We start from the raw sequence: 23,756 nt of genomic DNA on the forward strand, positions 1-23,756 counted from the left end.
CACCTCAGCCTCCCAAAGTGCTGGGATTGCGGGCGTAAGCCACCGCGCCTAGCCAAAAAATTGAATTTATAGCTAATATCTTTCCCAGGAAGAATATTCCAGGCCCAGATGGCTTCACTGGTGAATCCTATTAAATGTTTAAGGAAGCAATAAGGCCAATTTTACAGAAACTGTCCCTAAAAATGAAATAGGAGGAAATATTTTCCAACTCATTCTATGAGGCTAGCATTATTTATACCAAAACTAGACAAGAGATATTACAAGAAAAAAAAACTGCAGATCAATTTTCTTCATTAACACAGGCCCAACCAAATGAGATAATCTCAGTAAGGAAAAAAAGTTCATTCAATATTTAACAGTTAATGCCGTTTTCTATATTAACAGATACAAAAAGAAACAAGAAAAACCACATGATCATCTCAACAGATGTATACAAAGTATTTGACAAAATTCAATATCTATTTATTATAAAAATCTCACAACAACAAAGAATAGAAGGGAATTTTCAACCTGATATAGCATCTAAGATAATTCACAGTTAACATCATAGTTAAAATACGTTTTACATCATAACATTTACATCATACATTTAAATGACCTAATGCCTTTTTTCCTAAGATTAGGACTAAAGCACAAATATCTGTTTTATCTACCTTTATTCAACATATTACTGGAAGTTCTATCCAGTGCAATAAATAAAGGTAACAGAGTATAAGTTGAAAAGAAAGAAGTAAAACTGTCTATATTCTCAGAAGATATGATCGTCTATTAGAAAATCTTAAAGAATCTACAAAAAAAGCTACTAGAACTGAAGTAGAGAGTTTAGCAAGGTTGAAGACTACCCAATCAGTATACAAAATTGATTGTATATTCATATATTAGGAACAAACAACTGGAAATTGAAATTTAAAAACTAATATCATTTATAACCACATCAAAAACCATGATATACTTAAAGATAAATTTAGCCAAGAACGTATAAGACTTGCACACTGAAAACAATAAAACATTGGTGAAAAAACTAAAGAAGACCTAAGGAAATGAAATTATACATATATGTGTTGGAAGACTCAATATTTTTAAGATGATAATTCTTCCAAAATTAACGTATAGATTCAATGAATCCTAATCAAAATACTTGCAGGGTTTTTTACAGAAGTTGACAAGCAGATTCTAAAATTCATATGGAAAGGCAAAGGATCTAATCTAGCCAAAACTGTTTGAAGAAGTTTAAAATTGGAGATCTCACACTATCTGATTTCAAGGCTTATAATAACACTACGATAGTCATGATAGTGTCATATTGCGTATGAAGAGATATATCAATCTATGGAACACCAAAGAAAGTTCAGAAATAGCCCCACACACACGCGCCTGTAGTCCCAGCTACTCAGGAGGCTAAGGCAGGAGAATTGCTTGAACCCGGGAGGCAGAGGTTGCAGTGAGCCAAGATCATGCCACTGCACTCCAGATCATGCCACTGCACTCCAGCCTGGTGACAGAGCAAGACTCCATCTCAATTAAAAAAAAAAAATAGCCCCACATAAATATGGCCAATCGATTCTTTGCAAAAATGTCAAGGTAACTCATGAGAGAAAAAGTCCTTTCGACAAATTGTGCTATAATGGTTGAATACACATATGCAAAATGACTTTCACCATGGCCTCACATCATACACAAAATTAATTTGGATTGGGTCATAGACATAAATGTAAAAGTAAAAGTATGATGCCTCTAGAAAAAAATGAATGAGAAAATCTTTGTTGCCTTGGGATAGGCAAAGCCACTGTTAAAAAAAAAATGAAAATGCAAGCCACTGCAATTACTGAAAGAAAACATTTGCTAAATGTATATTTGATAAAGAATTTCTATTCAGAATATATGAGAACTCTTAGAATTCAATAAGAAGACAAACAACCTGATAAAAATTTGGGTGATGGTTTTTAATAGATGCTTACCCAAATAAGATATATAAAAAAGATAAATACATGAAAAGATGCTCAATCTAATTAGTCATTGGGAAATTAAAACTACAGTAAGATATCATGACCCAACACTAGAATGGCAAAAACTTAAAATACAAATGCCAAGTGTTTATGTAGATGTAGAGTAACTGGGACCAAATCCTAGGTCTCTCTCTTTCTTTCTCGCCCTCTCTCCATATATGTTCACATATCCACATAAATATCTGTATTTAAATATTTATACCAGACTTATTAACAATAGCCAAAAATCATAAACAACCCAATTGTCTACTGATGACTAGATAAATAAGCTTTACCATAAGCATTCAGTGGTATGCTCTAACAATAAAAAATAACAAACCGTTGATATACATCATGACATAAATAAACCTCAGGAGAGTCAAGCTAAGTGAAGGAAGACAGACATAAAAGACTATATACTGTACAATCTCATTTATATAAAATTCTAGTATAGGCAAGAGTATAGTGACAGAAAACAGATTGATTTTTGCCAAGGGCCAGAGGAGGTGGTGGGTGGGGAGATTCACTGCAATGGAGCCTGATGGAAATCTTAAAGTGATTTTAAAAAGTTGCATTTCTTGATTGTGGTGGTAGTTAATGAATTTTATTGTATGAAAGTTATACCTCAAATAAATATAATTTTAAAGATACCATGAATAATAGTATAAAAATCCAAACTCCATAGAAATAAATTTTTAAAAGCAATAAGGCAATTATGAAATTTAAAAAAACATTTCTGTAAGACATCAAAGATAATCTAAAAATAATAACTCTACTTTGTTCATGGATTAGAAGACCCAATGCTTTAAAAATACCAATTCTATTCAAAGTGATCTATATATTCAATATAATTTGAGTTAAAAATCCTAATTTTTTCTTCTATATCTCAACAAAATGACTTTAAAATTTATATGGAAGTTCAAAAACTAGAATAATCAGGAGACATTTATAAAAAGAAATATATATTAATTTGTGAATATAAATATATATATTCATATATATAATGAGCTTTTCAATAAATGGTATAGGGACATTTGTTTCATGCCCACCCTGCATTGTATGAAAAAATCCATTCCAACTATACAGCCATAAAAAAGAATGAGATCATGTTCTTTGCAGAGACATGGATGAAGCTGGAGGCCATTATCCTTAGCCAACTAACACAGAAAACCAAATGCCACATGTTCTCACTCATGAGTGGGAGCTAAATGATGAGAACACATGGACACATACAGGGGAACACACACACTGGAGCCTTTTGGAGGAAGGAGGGTGGGAAGAAGGAGAGGATCAAGAAAATCAGCTAATGGGTACTAGGGTTCATACCTGGGTAATAAAATAATCTGTACAACACAGACCCCCATGACACAAGTTTACCCATGTAACAAACTTAAACTTGTACCCCGTAACTTAAAAGTTAAAAAAAATCCATTCCAAGTGGAGAAAAATGAATGACCTATAACTACACAAATGTATTATGAAAAACATAACTTTGAGTGAAAGAATAGTTACAAGGCAAATGTATAATTGGATTGTATTTGTATAAAATGCAAAATCTGGCAAAACTAAGCAATGTACTACTTAGGGATACATAGACTGGTATAAAACCTCCAAAGGGGCGAGGCACGGTAGCTCACACCTGTAATCCCAGCACTTTGGGAGGCCGAGGCGGGCGGATCACGAGGTCAGGAGATCGAGACCATCCTGGCTAACACAGTGAAACCCCGTCTCTACTAAAAATACAAAAAAATTAGCCTGGCGTGGTGGTGGGCGCCTGTAGTCCCAGCTACTCGGGAGACTGAGGCAGGAGAATGGCATGAACCCGGGAGGCGGAGCTTGCAGCGAGCTGAGATGAGAGATGGTGCCACTGCACTCCAGCCTGGGCTACAGAGCGAGACTCTGTCTCAAAAAAAAAAAAAAAAAAAAAAAAACTCCAAAGGAAGCATGGAAATGATCAATGTATGATTCACGATATTTATGGGTTACTGCTCAGTGAGGGAAGAGTGTTGCCATCATTATGTGGTATAGAAAAGGCTCTGAAGAATAGTTATACTATCTCTTGCTCTTAATGTTCTGTACACAGGTGTTCATTTGTTGCCCATTAACATGTGCATGTTCATCTGCATTAAATCTTTTCGTGTATATTTTTCTAAATTAAAAAATTGCAGATTCCAAGGACCAAAACCTAGACATTTCTATTCAGTATCTTAGTCTGGCACCAAGAAATCTACATTTTTATCAAGTTCCTACAGTAATTTTAATAATAGTAGTCTGAGGGTCATATTTTGAGTATCTGTATTATTTCCATAGTTTGAGTATTTTACTCTTATAACTTGGCATTTCAGAAAGAGCTACAATGTGACTAAAGGAGGCAGTTTATAATAAATAAACATACAACCATTCCAATTCCAGAAATTATCACTTTACTATACAAAAAAACCTAAACATTCACAAAAGAAAATAAGAAGAAGTTGCATTTTTAGGCCACACTGGGAAAGTTGCACAGGAGTCTGATGAACAGACTTCGTGAAACAGCTTCGTACCATGCCAGTACTATACAGAGAAACCCAGTCAACCATTATACCATAGGTTGAGGTATTTAGTACCTGAAAGTCAACCCAGTGCTCTCTTGGCTTATTATTTGTCTATAAAAATATAAAACCCGGCATCTTTACAAAACCTGAAATTATTGTCAATAAACTTTATAGGAATAAAATTTTGTTAAAGGGAATAAAATAGAAGATGACAAAGGTCAGCTGTCAGCAAATATTAATGTGAAATTTTCCCAATATGCATTAAATTATAATAGTCCAAGCAACACTAGTTATTTTAACAATCTAAATATAGAGCATTGCTATTTTAAGCAATCTTGCTATGGCATAATTTTATTTTACATATATACAAATTATGTTATTGTATATACAGATCAAGGAACTCCTCCAGTTCTCTCATCTTGATGGCAGTTACTGTTTTTCAGGCAGCAAGTTTTACTTTGACTTCTTGTTCACAGCAAGGGACATAGATGGGCATTTCTTTCCAAGTTCAATACATTCAGGGAAGTCTGCCTCTCAGCTCACTGTTTTTCTCATGGAATGATGAGCAGTATCAAGGACTTACACAGATAAATAGTGTCTCCAGTTGAACATATCAAGCATTAGCTACACTTTTGATTTCTGTGCTTCTACAAGACTATATGAACCCTTCATGTTGGCTTTTCTTGCAAAGTAAATTATCATTCCAATGGCAGGTATTATTAAGGAGGATGCAAAATAGAGCACGAGAAGCTCAGGAGAAAAATAGTCTTTGTTGTTTTCTCTTCCTGGAAAATAACAAAATGGATGCAATTAATGTCTAGTACAAAAAGATAGCATTTAATAACAACAGTTACATGTTTTATTATAACAGTACAACTAGTTCTCCAAAGAGAAGGGAATCAAAGCAGTGATAAGGACCATCAGGACCCAAGATGCATGTTTCTCTGAATTATCCAAATAATCAGTTGGTGGTTGCTACGGTCATGATGGATCTAAAGATGATAGTTGTTGGCTTCCACAAACTTGGATTCAAATAGATTCAGGTTCAATTGTAAAATGGAAGGGAGGGTACACATCTTTAGGGCTCTTTTAACAAGAACAGGAATTGGAGAGAGGCACTTGCTTTGGGAAATAAAAATATCTACTAAAGAACTGGGACTCTGATGACCATGAATTGAAATGACTAACCAGTTCTCTAAGAAAATCCTTATAATATTCAGAGTGTGACCATTATAGCTAAATGCCACAAATAAGATTGTAAGAGAAAAAAAAATCTTGCCAATGGCTTTTTCAGAGATATATAGAAGTTTCTATGTTTTTATGTCAGAAATAGGGCATATTAATATGTTTTTCCTCTTCAGCATTTATATCGTCTTTCGATAAACTGGAGTTCTTTGGACAGTATTACGTTACAGCTTAAATGTTTCTTAGAAGCATTCTCCAATCTACATCTCCCTCATTCTAAATTAAGAACCTCAATATATTCTCAAAACCCACTCGTTTTCCCTTCAAAACCCTTATTACAGCTTTTAATTAAACATTTATCCATATAATTACTTATTAAGATTAGTTTCCTCCCCTAAGCTATAAATTACATCAAGACATGTATATCTATTTTCTTTTTAGTCCATCACTGAACAGCCAGCACCTGACTCACTGCTTGGCCTAGTTGGCACCAAAAAAAACCATTTTTTAAACACTAATAACATTTTTTTCTCTCTACATTTTGCTTTTGCCATTTAGTTGTAAATGGAGTACAGTAGGTAACAGCATACAAAAATTTTAAAATTAGTATTCTTTCTAATCTGCTAAAAAATCGTCTGACAGCTGCTATACCGCTTAACATCTTAACTTTATAAGAACATCTGAAGAAGATAGTGTGTCATTTGCTGAAGACTCACTTCTGTGTATACTTTGCACAGCATCATGTGACCACACAAGTATTAAGTTTCACCAAGGGGCATATACATTGTCTCAGTCCTGGCAGAAACTAGAGATCTGACTTTGGTGATTACTACATTCTTTCCAGAGCTTTCTAATCACTAGAGGTCAACCAAGTAAAAAGAATCACGAGCATCAGATGATGTGAAGTCAGTTTTTCAAATTATTGAAGAAAAACAGTTCACCCTAAGCATAATGATAATTGCCTCACTTTTTTACTTTCCCTTGCTAGAGCTGAGCTAGTCAAAGTATAAGGGTAATATTTGAATGGGATGTCCATCAACATGATTATGGATAGGCATCAATATTGATGACATGCTGAGAAACAGAAATACTATTTCTATTTCTTTTCTTTCCTTCTTTTCAATGTAATATATATTATCTTTTGCCTTTCAGTCTTCCCCGCAGGCATCGGCAGAAAAATACAAATTTGCTGCCAAGGTAGTTGCCAGGGCAACCTTCAAATACAATTTTCTATTTGTTGTATAAACACTGAATATCTTTAAAAAATCCTGATGATTTCTATTAATGGAATACGTTCAAGCTAAGACAAAATGAAACAAATAAAAAATCCAGCCAAATGCAAAAGAAATCTAGTTCAAAATACCCAGAAAAATGTCCATTTTTTGGTCTTCATTAAAATTTAGCTAGTTTAAACTATATTCAGTTTGGGGGCATGAGTTTCTAGCTGAGTACTTAATATTCTTTGATTGTTCATTTAAATAATGAGTAAAAAGTAGCAATTGTGTAAGTGGCTAATTTGATAAAAGCAATTAGAAAATAAAGCAATGTGTGTGAGACAGAGTTAAAAAGTAGAGAAGCAGGTTTGATGTGTCTTTAAAAGACCACAATTAATTAACAAAAGAATTACAGAAATGTTAGGGGACCAATTTCCCAGGGCTAGGCTTAATTAAAGGTGGCCCAGAGGCATGAAGGATTAAAGTAAATAGGGATGAATAAATTCAACTTACTCATAACTGAGATTGCAATCTGTCCAGAATCATCCCCAACCTCGTTGGAAGCACTGATTACACATACGCCTGAACCATTTTGAGTGACACGATACAAAGTAAATGTTCCCTTCTTTGAACACATAGTAACTTCATTGGCTAGATCAACTCTTTTCAGGATAATCACTGCAGGTGGATGACTAGAAGTTTTATATATAATCGTGATGTTTTCCCCTTTAACATTTCTAGATGGATGTATAACTATATAGCTATTGTCATGTTTTGAGGAGGTACTGTGAAGATGGAAAACATACATACGGTAAGGCTTGCCATTTTGAGAAATTTGGGTAGACGAACAAAAATTTTACCTGTTTCTGATGTAGATTCAAATTTTCTCTGCATTGACAAGTGATTGCTCACTCCAACAGCCAAGTGCCAGACCTCTTAAGACTTGGCATTTGTTTGCAGTCCTGTTTGCACTCCACCGCCAAGTATGGCCTCCATTACACAATAGCAGCTAATTGGTGTGCAAGGGGTGTGATACTGATCAGCCAAGGCTGATGTATTTTGCTTACACCAGTAAGATCAGCAGATCCTACCTACTGTGCATTCACAAGAGGGCTTAGGAGATTAAGGGGCCCCTGAAGTTTCTCCAATGAGGATACTGCTCCTCTCTTTCTCTGTCCACCAGAATAGAGTAGGATGGCAAGTGGGTTGGAATTTTAATGAGGCTTTTCGATAGTCTAGAGATTTTTTTATGTTGTTCAGGATCAAGTTTACTATTCCCAATCATTATCCTGAAAAGAGTCAATCCAGAAAATTGCAGTTACTCCATGTTCAGAAAATAGTGTTTCCTTCTGGTAGAAAGGAAGAGGGTCTGGATAGAAACCTTCTTTTTCAATGTGCCAATCCTACTCCTTTAGTTTCCTTATAACCTCCAGGGAAAAGGTTTGAAAATATGGTTAAACATTTAGCAACTGCAAGACCTCAGAGACAAATGATAAATTGTAAACTGAAAAAGGCAAGCAGGAATTCCTCAGTCACGAATGATTAATGTCAACTTCCTGGCTAAACTTTATAGGATAAAGCAGCTGTGCTTGATTTCTCCAAGAACCATTAAGAAATAAACCACAGCTCCATTTTGCCAACTCATTCATCAAATATTGGAAACTCTTAGTAATCCTTGGAACCTCTGAACTATTATCAAGAAAACAAAAACAAAAACTCAAAACAAACTCACCTTGAACATCAAGTGTTAAACTTCTTAATTGTGAGCCAACTTTGTTTTTAGATTCACATTCATATACTCCCGCATCCTTCAACTGGGCCTTTCGGATGGTATAGGCGCCATCTATAGATTTTAGTACTGTGTCTCCTGTCTCTGCTTTTTTCTTCAGGATTATCCATGTTTCTGGAACATTTCCACATGTACAAGAGATGATGACAGTGTCTCCTTCTTTGACACTCTCAGAAGGAAAAGCTGTAAGTTTTATGTCTTTTGGAGTAACTGTAAAGAGAATTTAAAAGGCATCTCTGATTGAGTGAAATATAAACCAATTCCATATTAAGTTAGTGACATCAACAACAGCTTCCATGGAGCTATTTGTGTTTAGTGTTTGCATTAAATGTTAAGAAGGGCAAGTAAAGAAGTCAAGCATTGCTGGATTGTTGGAAATGATCATGTTTTAACTAAGATAATACATGGCTTATGCTTCTTTCATATTCCTTAATATAATTATTTACCCAGCCTAGCACAAAGAATAGGTGTTTGATATGGTTTGGCTCTGTGTCCCCATCCAGGTCTCAACTTGAATTGTAATCCTCAGGTTTTGAGGGAGGAACCTGGTGAGAGGTGACTGGATCATGGGGGCTGTTTCCCCCATGCTGTTCTCATGATAGTGAATGAGTTTTTATGAGAACTTTTGGTTTCAAAGTGTGGCACTTCCTCACTCTCTCTTGCCTGCCACCACGTTAAGGTGTGCCTTGCTTCCCTTTCTCCTCTGCCATGATTGCACATTTTGTGAGGTCTTCCCAGCCATGTGGAACTGTATTAAACCTCTTTTATAAATTACCAATCTCAAGTAATATCTTTATAGCAGTGTGAAAATTGACAAATACAGTGTTTAATAAAGAGCTATAGAATTCAGATGTGAAATAGAAACTTAATTTTTTGTAATACTGTTTTGCAAAAATTTCCTTGAAGTACAAAGGCCTTTACAGGTTTCTGAGTTTTGAGTTGGATCCTTCAATCAAGAAGTTAAGCTGTACAGATGTGGCTTTTTCACTATCCTTAACAATACTACCGCCATTTATTAAGTTCCAAGCACTGAGCTAAGTACTTGACATATAACATCTCTATTAATGCAACAACTGCTGGAGGCAGGTACCATATCACCAATTTTTAATCCCTATTAAGGTCTTCTATTTTGTAAGTTGATTTGAAATTCTTTCCCCATCCAAGGTCATGACAACCATCCAAAAGGTTTTTTTGTTTGTTTGTTTGTCTGTTTTTTAAGGATGTGTATTGCCTTTCCAATATTCTTCTTCTAAAATACAAATCTTATTGAGTTGAGATAACAAGAAAGTCACTAATATCTTAGTGGGAATAATGCCAACAGGTAAGAGAGGAAATGACAGCCCTGGCAAAGAAAAGAACCCTGATACCCAAAAGGGACGGGATGGAGGAAATCCACATTGATCACTTGATGATTTTGCTCATAACCCCGTATGGCTTCAACCTGCGAACTAGGAATTGTTCTCAATCTTGGGTCTCCATCCTAAAGAGAAGAGGCCTAGATCTGTTGACTTAATCTACTTTAGTGGTTCCATGCTCTCAGGCTGATGTACCAGAGGACAGAGTCACAGCTACTCATAATCTCAGAATTTGCAAAAGACTTAAGTGCCAGCTTAGGCTTCTAAACAAATACTACTGGCCGTCTTGTGAGATTGCCACTCAGAGTTCAATTCAGCCAGATATGGTGGCTTTAATTCTACATAATTCCAAATGCAGATATTCTTCTTCCTATTCTTATTTCAATACCATAACCATTGCCTCATAAGTGTAACTGGAACTTCTGACACAGGTCCTGAAGGCTTGCATTTCACTTGAATTTAAAAGAATCTCAGGATAAGAAACTTGTAACAATTCATGAGAAAGGACAATTTCGGGAGATTTCTCCATACGTTAGAAACATCATAAACTCTTCAAAACCCTCAACACACTTTTATAATAAAAATTTTGTTTTCAAAGAAGACTTTACTCATAATCAGTAACATAACCAAAAACATTACTAGCAAGGATAACTCATTACTCACACTCTGCTCACCTTGGATAATTAATTCTACTTCCTTTCTGCTTCTTCCAGCCTGGTTAATTCCTTCACATAAATAAACCCCAGAATCTTCCATTTTTGTAGAAATTAAGGTGAGAGTTGCATTCTCAGAAAGAGGTTGTAGCTCCCCGTTAGGGAGCTGCCTGCTCCACAGGATTTTCGGAGCAGGAAAGCCTTGGCTCAAGCATGTCATATTCACAGAACTGCCTTCCTCCAGGATGGAGGAAGGGCTGACCAAGACGGTTGTATCTCTGGGGGCAACTGAAAAGGCAGAGACGCTTGTTAGCTTGACCTGTTATGCCCTGAGTTCCAAAGAGTTTTAATAATGTTGCAAAACTGGGCTATGGATTCAGCAGACTCAAACAGTTTATAAACCTTGACAATTTACCACAAGAGGTTTTTGGTCCTCATTTACTTTAGCTGATACCAAATGATAGAGTAGAACGTGGACACGTCATGGTGTTTTCTAATGGAAGTAAGTTCAGTATACATTTCCTTGCAACCAAAGAATGACAAGGGTCAATGATAGTGTGTACTGCCATTTATGGTAGAGTCAACATGACTATGAATTATTTGAATCTCCTTCTGTGAAAATATGTGGTCTATTTTTCCACCCTTGAATCTCTAGGCTGGCCTCATGACTCACTTTGACCAATAGAATGTGGAAGAAGAAGTAACACTGTAGGACTTCCAAACCCAGGCCTTCAAGAGGCTGCTTTCATTTACACCTTCTTGAAACACTGAGCTCTGGCGAGTAAATCTAGGCTACTGTTCCTCAGGGTGACACCACATAAAGAAAGAGAGGCCAAGTCATCCCAGATATGGCTCCAGACATGTGGGTGAAGTCATCTGAGACCAGCCAGCCCTGCTAACCTTACTGATAATGCACGAGTGAGCTCAGCCAATACCATATTGAACAGAATAACTGCCTAGCTGGCCCCTTCCTAAATTGCCTACTCAAAGCATCATAAGCCAGTAAATAGTTACTATTTTAAGTTTAGGGAGGGTGATTTGTTACAATCATCATTGTTTTGAAATTTCTTTTCAGTAATGTTTTTTCTCCACAGAGGTTTTAACGATTAACCTTATGTTAACTATTGCCTGGCAAACACAATAAAGAGACAGGTATTAAACTGTAGATACCTCACATATGTACTTACCATTGACATAAAGTGTTTGTGTACTCTGCCTTTGTTTGGGTTCGAATTCCATGTCATCAATATGTAACTTAGCCTGACAAACAAGAGCTTTTCCAGTATCTTCAATAGTAGGGATGAAGGTCATTTCCAAACTTTTGTTCTCTAGAGATTTCATATCCGTATCCTCCAAAAACTCTATATTCTTCAGAATAGTCTCCCCCTTAAGTAATTCAATCTTCAACCGGTCAAGGGGGTACACACTAGGAACCTTGCAGCTTACAGTGACAGAGCTCCCATTCACGAGGTCACCACTCATCTCGATTTCTGGATCTCTAGGGAATGCTGCAAATCGCAAGCAAAAACGATTTTTATTCTTGATATTCAAGGAAAAATTGAGCTAAGCTTTATTAAATGTAAAGGCCTAAAAATGACAGCTTTAAGTCAACTGGGATAGAATGACTGTCAATATATAAGTAATGACTGTATTTATAAATGACATATTTATGATATTATATATGAATAATGTTAGAAACAAAAACTACTTAGTATATCCAGTCATTGAGTAACAAATTTTCATTTTTTTTTCTTCTTGATATGCAATCTTGCTGTGTGCCATGGCTTGATCTTTTCTAAGTACACATCAGTTTCCACCACTTTATTTAGTAAGTATATATTTCACGTTTTAAAATTTGCTATGTTATGTTGAATACTTACTGTAAACTAATCCCCTAATATACATTATCTCAGTCTTCAAAGCAGCTATGTAAAATGGGTATTACTTATTTTACAGCCAGGAATACTGAAACATATAGAGGCTAAGAGACTTTCTTCACACATTATACCTAGTAAGTCACTGAGACGGGCTGCAAATCCATATTTCTCTGACCTCAGAGCCCAGCTTTGGTTTTACAGAGCTGTGCAGCCTCTCAGTATCAAATAAGACAAACAAGGAAGCTCTCAACTTAGTTTAAATTTTAATGACCAAATTTAGGCAGCAAGTTTTAAATATTTCTCAGATAATACTTGTAATTAAGAAAAGAACTGCCTTAACTGTATTCTTTATAATACAGTACAAATCAATAAAATGAGACTAAAATAGCTATCAAGGGCAAGAATAGTGCTTAAACATTTTTTTTCCTTAACCAAAATGTTGTTAAAGTGATACACGCTCAAATATTTCTATGTTGCAATAAGACTACACTGCTGGTTCTCATTTCTGCTGGGAATGTGCCTATCTCAGCAGATCATGGACTCTGGGTAATATGACAATGCAAATAAAATTCATCTTTCTTTGGAGAGACCCAAATCCCTTTACAGGCATACTATAACTCATTCTGAACAAAATCCTGAAGGGTAACACAAGTTTGGGCAGGGTTTCTGGTAGAAAATCTCTACAATATGTTCTCTTGAGTTCTACTGAATAAAACAAGGCAGAGTGACCCCCTCAGAAAAAAATAACTTTATGGTCACTTTGCATATTTTGTTCTTCATTCAATATGGACTGAGGAACTCCAGCAATGTCAAGTTCATAGAGATTTGAGGTTGCAAAGAATGTTTATTAAGAGAGAAAGTGTAGTATATGTAGGTGGCATAAATCAACATTAAGATCTAGCGCTGCTTCCTGATTCTGCTTTTCACCTGAGCCACTGCCACTGACCATCCCCATCTCCAATCTAATTTCTTATCTTTAATTTTGGCTTCCTTCTGCTTCCTATTCCCTTATTTTTTTCCCATCCTGCAGACAGCTCTTCAAATGTGCCTTTAAAACAGTGCCTTACAACAGTTTAAAACTACTCATTCCCAACTGGAGTAGCTGAACAGTAGTCACCTCCACCCAGTCCTCTGAATGGGCACTGACCCCATTGCACTCACCTCCAGCATGGAGTGTGTTCAAGTGCATGATGAGAGAGTACTGACAAGGCATAAACCAAGGACTGTGGGTGCTGTGTACATATGTAATATACACTTAAGATTTAGGCTAATAATGTTGCATCAAACCATTCTGATTCAGATTTAGGAACAAAATTCACAACGCTAAAATTCCTTTTCTAAACATAAGGATCTCATTGCACTGCACAGACTTGCATTCTTTTTCTTCCAATAGAACTGGAAAAAAAAAAAACAGTAAACAATTCTGAAAACCACTTACAGTAGAGCTCCACCTGGATTCCCTTTTCCAGTTTCTTATGTCCACAAGTCACTGTGCACAGATAAGAGTGTTCGTTCTCAAAACTCACAGGGCTCAGGGTCAGCGTGGAATTGGTCCCCTCACTCCTCACCTTCCCGCTCAGAGGGCTGTCTATCTGGGTTCTCCAGGAGAATGATGGGGACTCACAGCCTATGACACTACATGTCAACATGACTGAGTCCCCAATCCGAGCAGCAATCCGGGGTCCAGGGGAGATCTCAACAATAAATGGTTTCTCTGGGACAGAGGTGGAAAACAAGATGAAAAGAACATAAGATTCTTTTCTTCTTTCATCACATTCTGACATATGATCTTTATCTCCTTTCAGCTAATATCTTTATCTCCTTTCAGCTAATATCTATGCGAAGAAGAAATTACTCTTTTCCACCTTGGGACCATCAGAAATGAGACCACATCTTTTAAGAATGAAACCATGGTAGTTTGTCGATTCATTCATTTAACAAATTGAATAGATAAAAATTTGTCAAGAGAGGTTGCTATCTCTTCACAGCAATAACAGAGTATCTGCTCAACTGTAGTTTATCAAATCACTGTAAGAGTGGACAATCACTTAAATAATTTAAGTGGTTCTTGTGTGTCAAGCACTATTGAAATTACTATATATATATATATACTCATTTAATCCTCACAACAATTTTGACAATAGTACTATTCTTTCTTCTTTGCCTTCTCTTTCTGCTTCTGCTCTTTCTCTTCCTCCTTTTCCCCCTCCTTTTTCTTCTTGAGGAAATTTAGGCTCAGAAATGCTAAATAACTTTGCCCAGTTTGCAAGTAGCAAAATTAGGACTTGATGCCAGGTGGGTCTGATTCAAGATCCCAGCTTTTCAGTTGCTACAACAACTAAATCAAGTCATCCTCATATGGAGATAAAATGATCTAAAAGAGGTACTGGAAAAAGCTACAAAAAATGTCTTCTAATTAGATATAATACCCACAGTGGACAAGCATTTAGAGCTTCTGTTCCAATAATACAGTTATACCATTGAAAGTCACATAGCATCACCCTGAAATCAAAGTCAAAATCTGAGCATTAAAATGATACATAAGTCACCTCCAAAATTTGCCTGATGCAATACAAAAATATTTTACAATTAATTCAGCGTCTGAAAGCTGAGATGTGAGGGCAAACTCCTAAGACTCAAATATCCAGGAATGCTCTTTGGCCATCAGCGCTATCCCTGCTGGGTGCATGGGCTTCTTTTGGATGACTGCTATTTAGGGAGAAAGGGAACACCATATCTTGGCTCTGTTTCCCTGAAAAAACTGGGAGTGTTTGGGCAACTCTTAAAGCAACAGATGAGACCCCCCATAAAAATCTCTGAAATCTTACTTGTAAATTACAGGCTTGAGGTAAAAGAAAGAAATCTTAATATATAAATAATCCAAACATATTATATTTTGCATGGTTCTCATCTGTGCCATAAGTTATTTTTCTCAATAGGTTTGACTAATTGTGACATCTTAGTATTTTCTGAAGAAGATTCTCCTCAAATTACCTCAATAAACCGATATGCTATTAGATTTTGAAAGAGAGCTCATTCACAAAAACGACCAGAGCTTCTGAATTTCTTATATGCTAGTGTGAGAATGAGGAACTTTAAAAAACAGATCCACTGCCTGTCTGTGAACATTTCTCAAGTCATTCTTTACAGTGGCCACATGTATTGCCATGTGAACTTGGAACCATTGGAGGAGTAACTCTTTTAGGTAGCTGAAAGTTTCTCTGAAAGTACTTTCAGTACTTTAGGCCAGTAGTATCCCATGTGATGCAAAGTGCAAAACAACCCTCCCCAGCCCCAAAATACATGCCCTTTGTACATCGAAATAGGATACAGTTTATTATGGAGTGGCATTATTCCAGGGTGAAAGACTAGCTTTACACACTTTTATTAGTATAACATCTTTCCTGGTCACTTGAGAATGCTAACCTAACATCCAACTGAGATAATCTACTTATGGTGAGTTTGATTTTTTATTTTAATCATCCAAGTTTAAATACCATATTTTCACATTTTAAAAATTTGTGTTGAGCTGGGTGTAGTGGCACGTGCCTATAATCCCAGCTACTCAGGCAGCTAGAGTGGGAAGATCACTTGAGCCCAGGAGTTTGACTTCAGCCTGGGCAACATAGCAAGATCTCATTTCCTAAAACAAACAAACAAAAGACTATGCTGCCCATGTTTATAATCTATTCATTAATTCAGCAAACATTTACTGAACATTTATTATGTGTTAGGTACTGTGCTAAGAATCCAAACATTCACACACACACACACACACACACACACACACACACACACACACAATTCCTGATTTTAGGGAGTTTACAAATTTTTAAAAAATTAAATAGAAACAGGAGGTCTCACTATGTTGCCGAGGCTGGTCTTGGACTCCTGGCATCAAGCAATCCTTCCACCTAAGCCTCCCAAAGTGCTGGGATTATAGGCTTGAGCCATCGTGCCCAGAGCAGGAATTTACAGTTTAGTGGAAAGACACATTTAAAAAGATATACTATTTTGGCTCTTACTAAGGAATATTTTAGTTACCTATTTATATGCCTGTCCTTCCTTCCTAGTTTGTATGCTCCCCTAGGGAAGTTGTCATATCTTTTTCACATCTGTACCCCCAGTACCAAGTACAATTCTTGGATTATTGGACAAGGGCTCTTAATATGCGTTGAACTGAACAGAATTGCATACATGACTATAAGGAGTGTTGAGTGTACACAAAGGAAGAATATGTAGTTTGGTCTGACACAGTCTGGAACTGGGAGGCTGACATGAGCTTTGTATTGGAGAATGGCTAAGATTTTGCCAGATGAAGGAAGAAGAAAGGCCATTTCAGGCAGAAGGAACAGCATAAGCAGAGGCACTGAGTCATCAACAAAGCTGCAAAGGTAGTTTCTGACCAGACCATAAAGAGTTCTGTGTGACAGTTTTAAGAAATGTGACGGAAGTTATAGAAAATGAGCACCTTTTTGTTTAAGGTAATAAACCCTGGGAGCAGTGCATAAGATTGATTATATTTAGGGACAGAATGTTAGCAGGGAGACTATTTAAAGATAATTAGCCATAAAATATGTGAAATATTATTCAGCCTTAAAAAACAAAAGAGGAAATTCTGTCATTTGCAACAAAAGGGATGAACCCAGTATCATTCTACATTGTATACCTATACCACACATCACATTGTAACCTATAAATGTATACAATCATGATTTATCAATTAAAAATATTTTTAAAAAGAAATAATAAAGACAATTAGCTATAAAATTAAAAAGGCAAAGGGGTTTTCATTAAAATGAACCTGCATTAAAATCATAGTAAATGCAACTAAAGAGCTATTTAGCCCCAGGAAAAGTATGAACTATGCTGAGCCTGGGTTTTTAATAGTGTTGTGGTAAAGATTAATGAGATAAAATGTATAAAGCAGAATACAGAATTGCTGGGAAATATTAGGTGTACAATCAATAGGTGGTGTCATTATTAATCTCTGGGAGATTCCACTCTCTCATCTGTAAAATGAATACAAAATACTTACTTTTAGTTATTTCTTGAGGATGGCATATGGAAAGTGCCAGAAACATACCTGGTGTTTAGCGAATGCTGTTATGTAAGAATATCTTGCAGGAGCCCAAGTGACAGATGATAAACTAAGGCAATGGCAAGTGGGGTGAAGAAGAGGTCATATTCTGGGGAGCATTTTGAGGTAGAACTGACAGGATTTAACAGCATGGAATTGGAACATGAATTTGGGAGTAATCAACATATTGTAGTCCAAGTCTTGGGAATCTAGCATGAGAACAGAAGAGGACCCAGGGGTGTAAACTTGAAAATACCAATATCCGAGGGGCAGGAGGAAGAGAGAAAGTGAGGGAATGAAGCAGAGAAAAAGTGATATGAGATGAAAAAGAATCAGAAAAGCAGAGCCACGGAAACTCTGGGAGGGAAGACTTCCAAGAAGTACTAGTAAGATAAACATATATTTGTGCTAAAGGATATGGCAATCAGATAGGTCATCAGTGAAACTAAGGGAAGCAATTTCAGCATTGAAGCTGTGTGACTATTGCTCAAATCCCACTGACAGCACCTTTATCATTCCTTTTTCACATTCTACTCACCTTGAACAATTAATTCCACCTCTTTTCTGTTTTTCCCAACCAAATTAACTCCTTCACACACATAAATTCCAGAATCTTCCATCCTCATAGCAATTAAGGTGAGAGTTGCATTCCCAGAAAGGTGCTGTAGATTCCCATTATCTAATTTCTTACTCCAGAAAATCTCTGGAGGTGGTAGACCCTCACTGGAACAAGTCATGGTCACAGAGCTACCTTCTTGCAACTTTGTGGATGGATTCACAGAAATAACTGTATTCTTGGGTGATACTGAAAAGGCAAAAAATAATATTAGCAGTTGCTAAGCATCATCCCAGTGCAACAGAGGTAATGTATTTCTCTTAGACAGTATTTATGTGCTTCCACCAATTTGATGAAATTACTCTGCCAAATTAGTATAAAGAACTGCTGAATCATTCAAAATAATCTATCCAGTTTCTGACTAAACTGATCAAGTTTAATTGACATCTCATATTTTTCAGATGGTTATAGATACTCAGAAATTAAGAAGAACCATGTGGCTTAACCTTCCACTTAAGGGTAGGAGTCCCATTTAAGCATTCTTGCCAAGTGCCCATTCAAGTCAGCTTCAACATTTACTGAGAGAATCAACCCACTGCTTTCCAAAAGAGTCAATTTTATTTTTGGACAGCTCTACATATTAGCACATTTCTCCCTATTGAGCTGAAATCTTCTCTCTATACTATTTTAAACATATTGGCCATAATTCAGCCCTGTGCTGTTACAGAATAAGGTAAATCACTCTTTCATATAACTGTCTTTCAAATGCTTAATTAGAGCTCTCTTTTCCAGCCAGGTTTTGTATTCTCTTCAGGAAAATATCCTCTATCTTGACTATTCTTCTCAAAATATTGTTAAAAGCCTTCCCAGCTCATTCTCTTTCAGCTAAACATGTCGTAGTTGGCAATACTCCCTTTAAATGTGGTGCCCAGTGCAGAACATAGCATTTTAGTCTAGAACAGAGCACAGTGAGCCCACTCCTACACAACGCTGGGACTACAAGACTCCCACAAATCCCCTGGCAGTATCAGGGAGATTGGAGGCAATCAAACTCCATCATTTTTCCCCTGTCCAATGCACATATGTATGTATGTGCATATGCATACAAACACACACACACACATACACACAGAGAATAAATGATCACCTTGTCAAGTTTCTGTACCTGTGCAACCAGTAGTTCAAGGCATACTATAAGAGTTTACAAAACAATATTAAAGTGTTTTATCATTTGAGCCTATTTCCCACTACCCAATCAGGTGGTATTACTATTCCCCTTTTATACACTGGGAAATAGAGAAATTAAGTAACCCAAACTCACACAGTTAATAGAGCCAGAAATTAAGCTCAAGCCTTCTCAGTCCAAATCCAGTGTTCTTTTCACTGAATTATACTATTGGCAAACATTATGTTCTGAATGAATACAGATGGAATACAAACTATATACAAGTTTTGTTTTGTTTTGTTTTGTTTTTACTTTTCTGCTAAGTTTATTGCTATACACAACCAAGGTGGGATTCCCACAAAGACTGGAACACATCGCACAAGTACTTACTGTAGACTTGCAATTCTTTTACAGCCTGCCTTTCTGTGGGCACAGAATCCATTTCATCAATACGTAATTTAGCTCGGCAAACAAGAACTTTTCCAATATCCTCAATGACAGGAGTAAAGGTTACTTCCAAACTCTTGGTTTCCAGGGACTTCCTGTCTGCATCCTCCAGAAATTCCTGACTCTTCATGAGATGATCTCCTTTCAGTAAGTCTATCTCCAGCCTGTCAAATGGGTATACATCAGCAACCGAACACTTGACTGTGATCGGCTTCCCAGCCTCCAGAGGGCCACTCAAATGAATCTCTGGATCCTTAGGAAAAGCTGAAAAGGCCAAACAAATACATGGATGGGCTTTTTGCTCATGTGATATAAGGTCTCTTACCGCTTTAACACAATACAAATCAAGTCTAGTGTTTTTGTTAATATAGTCTTAATACAACAGAATTGTTTAAATAGCCTTTCATGATTTGGGGTGAGTTCAAGGCACAAGAATTGGAAGCAAACATTTTTTACAACATTATTCAATTCTGATCTTATATATATTGAGTTGCATGTTATTACAGTAAAAGAAAGAAGAAAAAATAATGTTTATATTGAACTTTACATGTGGCTGTCACTGTGCTATAGATTTAACATGAATGATTTCATTTCATCCTCACAATAACTCTAGGAGATAGAGATCACATTTCACAGAAAAGAAGACTTGGACTTAGTACATTTACATAACTTGTCTAAGGTCACACACCTAGTAAATGGTAAAGCTGGGATTTAAACTCAGGATTTCTATTACTCTGTTTTGCTACTACAGATTTACATTATGTTACATCACATTTTCTTATTATGGTCAGGGCAGATATATTTCCATTTTACAGATAATGACTGTAAGGCTTGGAATGTCATTGCAAAGAATAGTTATTGTCAAGATATTCTAAGAAATGAAAAGACCAACTTTAAGTAATTAGCTTCTGAAAATGGTGCCTCTGACAGGAATTCATCCACCAGAAAGATACATTTGTGCAATCTTTACGTTCTGGAACACATATTTGCCTCCTGAAATGCCTAACTCACTATCCCAACAAGTGTTCCATTGAAGCTTCTAGTACAAGGAAATACACTACCTCACGTGGCCATTGCCCCCTTGGCAAGAGTTACCTTTTTCATTACGCATTATCATGAAGTAATATATTGGTGGATTCAAAACTCTGTGTAGCAAAAAGAATACAAAGGTCTCAACTCTAACCACTATTACAATCAAATGTGGAAAGGAGACAGAACTGTTATACATAATGAGAAACAGACCAGACACTCTTGGAGAAAAACCTCAGGCAAGATAATTAAAACCAGAAGCGTCTTCATTTCTCTTTCCTAAATCTTCAACTATTTGGTACTAGTGGGCAAAAGACAAAGGAGCTGGAAATTCTTTGCTATGTGAAGAAACATGGTATTTTTCATTTTTCCAGCAATAATTTCTGTCCCTCATATTCTGTAAGAAATGTTCCTCTAATCCACACAGTTTGATGTCAGGTAACATAAGAACTTGCTACTTTTCCCTGTATTTACATAAGGGAAGCTTTCAAGGAGCTCGGGAGGCTGCACAGACATAAACTATGCACGTACAACCAGCATAATTGAAAGCAGCCGGCCAAGCACAGTTCCTTGGGAAGCTTGAGCAACACATGCGGCTTGTTGCAGAATCAATTAAGGTTACTGGGAAAAGTTGGGCTCTGGTACAATAGAACGGAACCAAAGTAATTATAATCAAATGAGGTCTTCATGAAGACATGACCATAAATGGGTTCAGTTTTTTAGAAAGAGAGGCCAACAGTAACAAAAGGCAAATGATTTATGTCTGGTTAGTTTTTTACTCCTTTTGCTAACTTTGTTTGCTGAATGGAGAATGGAGTGGGATGCATTTTGGCAGGCTGGTAAACTAGGGACATCCACTCACTTTCATGAGGCAAATCTAATTCATTATATAAATATCTTTGAGGTTGAGCGGTTGAGCACCAAGGCTTCATGGCACCAAAAAAAAAAAAAACAAAAAAAATCCTAAATGTGTCAACACCAAAGTCAAATGAGTGAAACGTTTGCAGATATTAACAATTATGTCTAAGGAGAACACTTTTATACTAATACCTATTACTAATTATAGATCTACTTAATGTTTAAACTAATTTTAAGCATCAAATTGCATAAGAATAAATGAATAGAAAATCCCTGAAGGATGGAATTCATAAATCAATCAGACACATAAGCAAGTAAATACGTAAGGATGTAATCAAATGGAAATATTTTTTAATAAAACAAAAAGAACCTTAGAAATGATCATTTTACAGCTAAGGAAACCAGAGGTCACTGTGTTTGTGGCAGAGGTAGAAATAGAAGCCAAGATTTGGATTCCTGCTCTCTCTCATGTTGGCCTTAGCTGTCCCTAGCTTTCCTGATATTGTATGTTCTTTTGCCAAGAATCTGTACATGAATAACCATTTTAAAACTTTTTTTAAAATATCATTTTTAAAAAGTGATTTTAAAGTAAAATTGAGAGAAAAACAAAGATTTTCTAAAGCACTCACAGTAGATCTCCACCTGGATTCCTTTTTCCAATTTCCTAGATTTACAAGTTGCTGTGCACAGGTAAGAGTGTTCGTTCCCAAAACTAACAGGATTCATTGTCAGCGTAGACGTGGTCCCCTCATTCGTCACCTTCCCATTCAGTGGACTATCTATCTGGGTTCTCCAAGAGAAAAATGGGGACTCACAGCCTGTGGTGCTGCAAGTCAATGAGACGGAGTCACCAATCTGAGCAAGATACCTAGATTCTGGGGTGGTCTCGATTTTAAAAGCTTGAGCTGCAAAAGCAAAAAAAGACAGAAGCAAATTTACCACTAGTTTGTCTAGTATTCTCCTCCTTCTTCTCTGTATAACGTCTAAAATATGATCAGACTGATCTCTTTCCTAAGCTGCTTCAAACTAACTGCAAGGTAGCCAAAAAGCACCGAAGTCACTGCCAAAAAAGTTTATGGAATCATCTTCACTAAAGAGAATTCTCAGTTCCAACCTTGATGCCCATTTATCAAAGCTGTTTTGTTACTTGCTAAGTTTGACCTCATTGTCAAGTATACGAAACTAAGGAGACAGACCAACTGGAGACAGAATCCAAATTACTCAATTGCCTTTGGAAAAAATGATCCCAAAAACATCAATTTTCAGCTCTAACTATGACAGTACAATGGTATATAGCAAAACTCAATTGCATATTAAAAGTTAGGCTAAATTAACTTTTCCTACTGTTTAAAATCCTAGTGTCTTTACTTCACTACTATCGCAAAACTGACTGAAGCCAAAACCAGGGCTAAAATTTAATGCTAACATTTGAAACAGATGAAGGAAAATAACTTACAAGCTGCAAACATTATCCAAAGTATATTTGAGGCTCCAAAGATCACGATCATCTTCCCAGGCATTTTAAGTTGCTGTTGTGATGAGAAAATAGTGGTTCCAAAACCCTTATTTGTGTCCCACCTGTATGTGCCTGGGAGGGTATTCAGCTCCTGAAGCCAGTGAGGCCCGATGCCGCGGAGTGAAATAGAAAGTCTGTGCTTTATAAAGGGTCTTCTTGCAGAGGCGGAGGGAAATCCCTTCAAGGGGAAACCCAGGGCAGAGCCAGGGAAAAAAGTTTAACACCCAGCCAAGTTCCACTATTAACCCCTTCAGTTGCTCTCACTGCTGAAGCTCCTTTCTCTGTCCTGGCAAAAGAAGACACTTCCAAGACTATAAAATACAGGCTTTTCCTCATCTTCGACTCCAAAAGGCTATCTTTACTGGAAGATAAAGGACAATGCTGATTGCAGAATGAAGCTTTCTGAATCCAATGTGGGTTAAGGGGGTGGGGAGAGGAAAAAAGGAAACAGAGTAGTAAATTCTACTCTGGTTTTCGAACTGGATAAATAACGACTATGTCATGTGAATTGAT

The 23,756-nt window shown here is 36.5% G+C and overlaps 1 protein-coding gene across 1 annotated transcript; it reads right to left on the reverse strand.

Moving 5' to 3' along the window:
- Window positions 1–4,388: 4,388 nt before the first annotated feature.
- VCAM1 (vascular cell adhesion molecule 1) lies at window positions 4,389–23,360 on the reverse strand. The gene is given in 9 exon segments (NM_001132728.2): window positions 4,389–5,304; window positions 8,651–8,917; window positions 10,737–11,003; window positions 11,903–12,223; window positions 14,031–14,306; window positions 18,211–18,477; window positions 19,784–20,104; window positions 22,357–22,632; window positions 23,184–23,360. Coding segments are annotated over 9 exon segments (2,220 nt in total). The 5' UTR covers window positions 23,248–23,360; the 3' UTR covers window positions 4,389–5,143.
- Between the last annotated feature and the right edge of the window lie 396 nt (window positions 23,361–23,756).

Source organism: Pongo abelii, chromosome 1 (genome assembly GCF_028885655.2).
Source record: "Pongo abelii isolate AG06213 chromosome 1, NHGRI_mPonAbe1-v2.0_pri, whole genome shotgun sequence".
NCBI lineage: Eukaryota > Metazoa > Chordata > Mammalia > Primates > Hominidae > Pongo > Pongo abelii.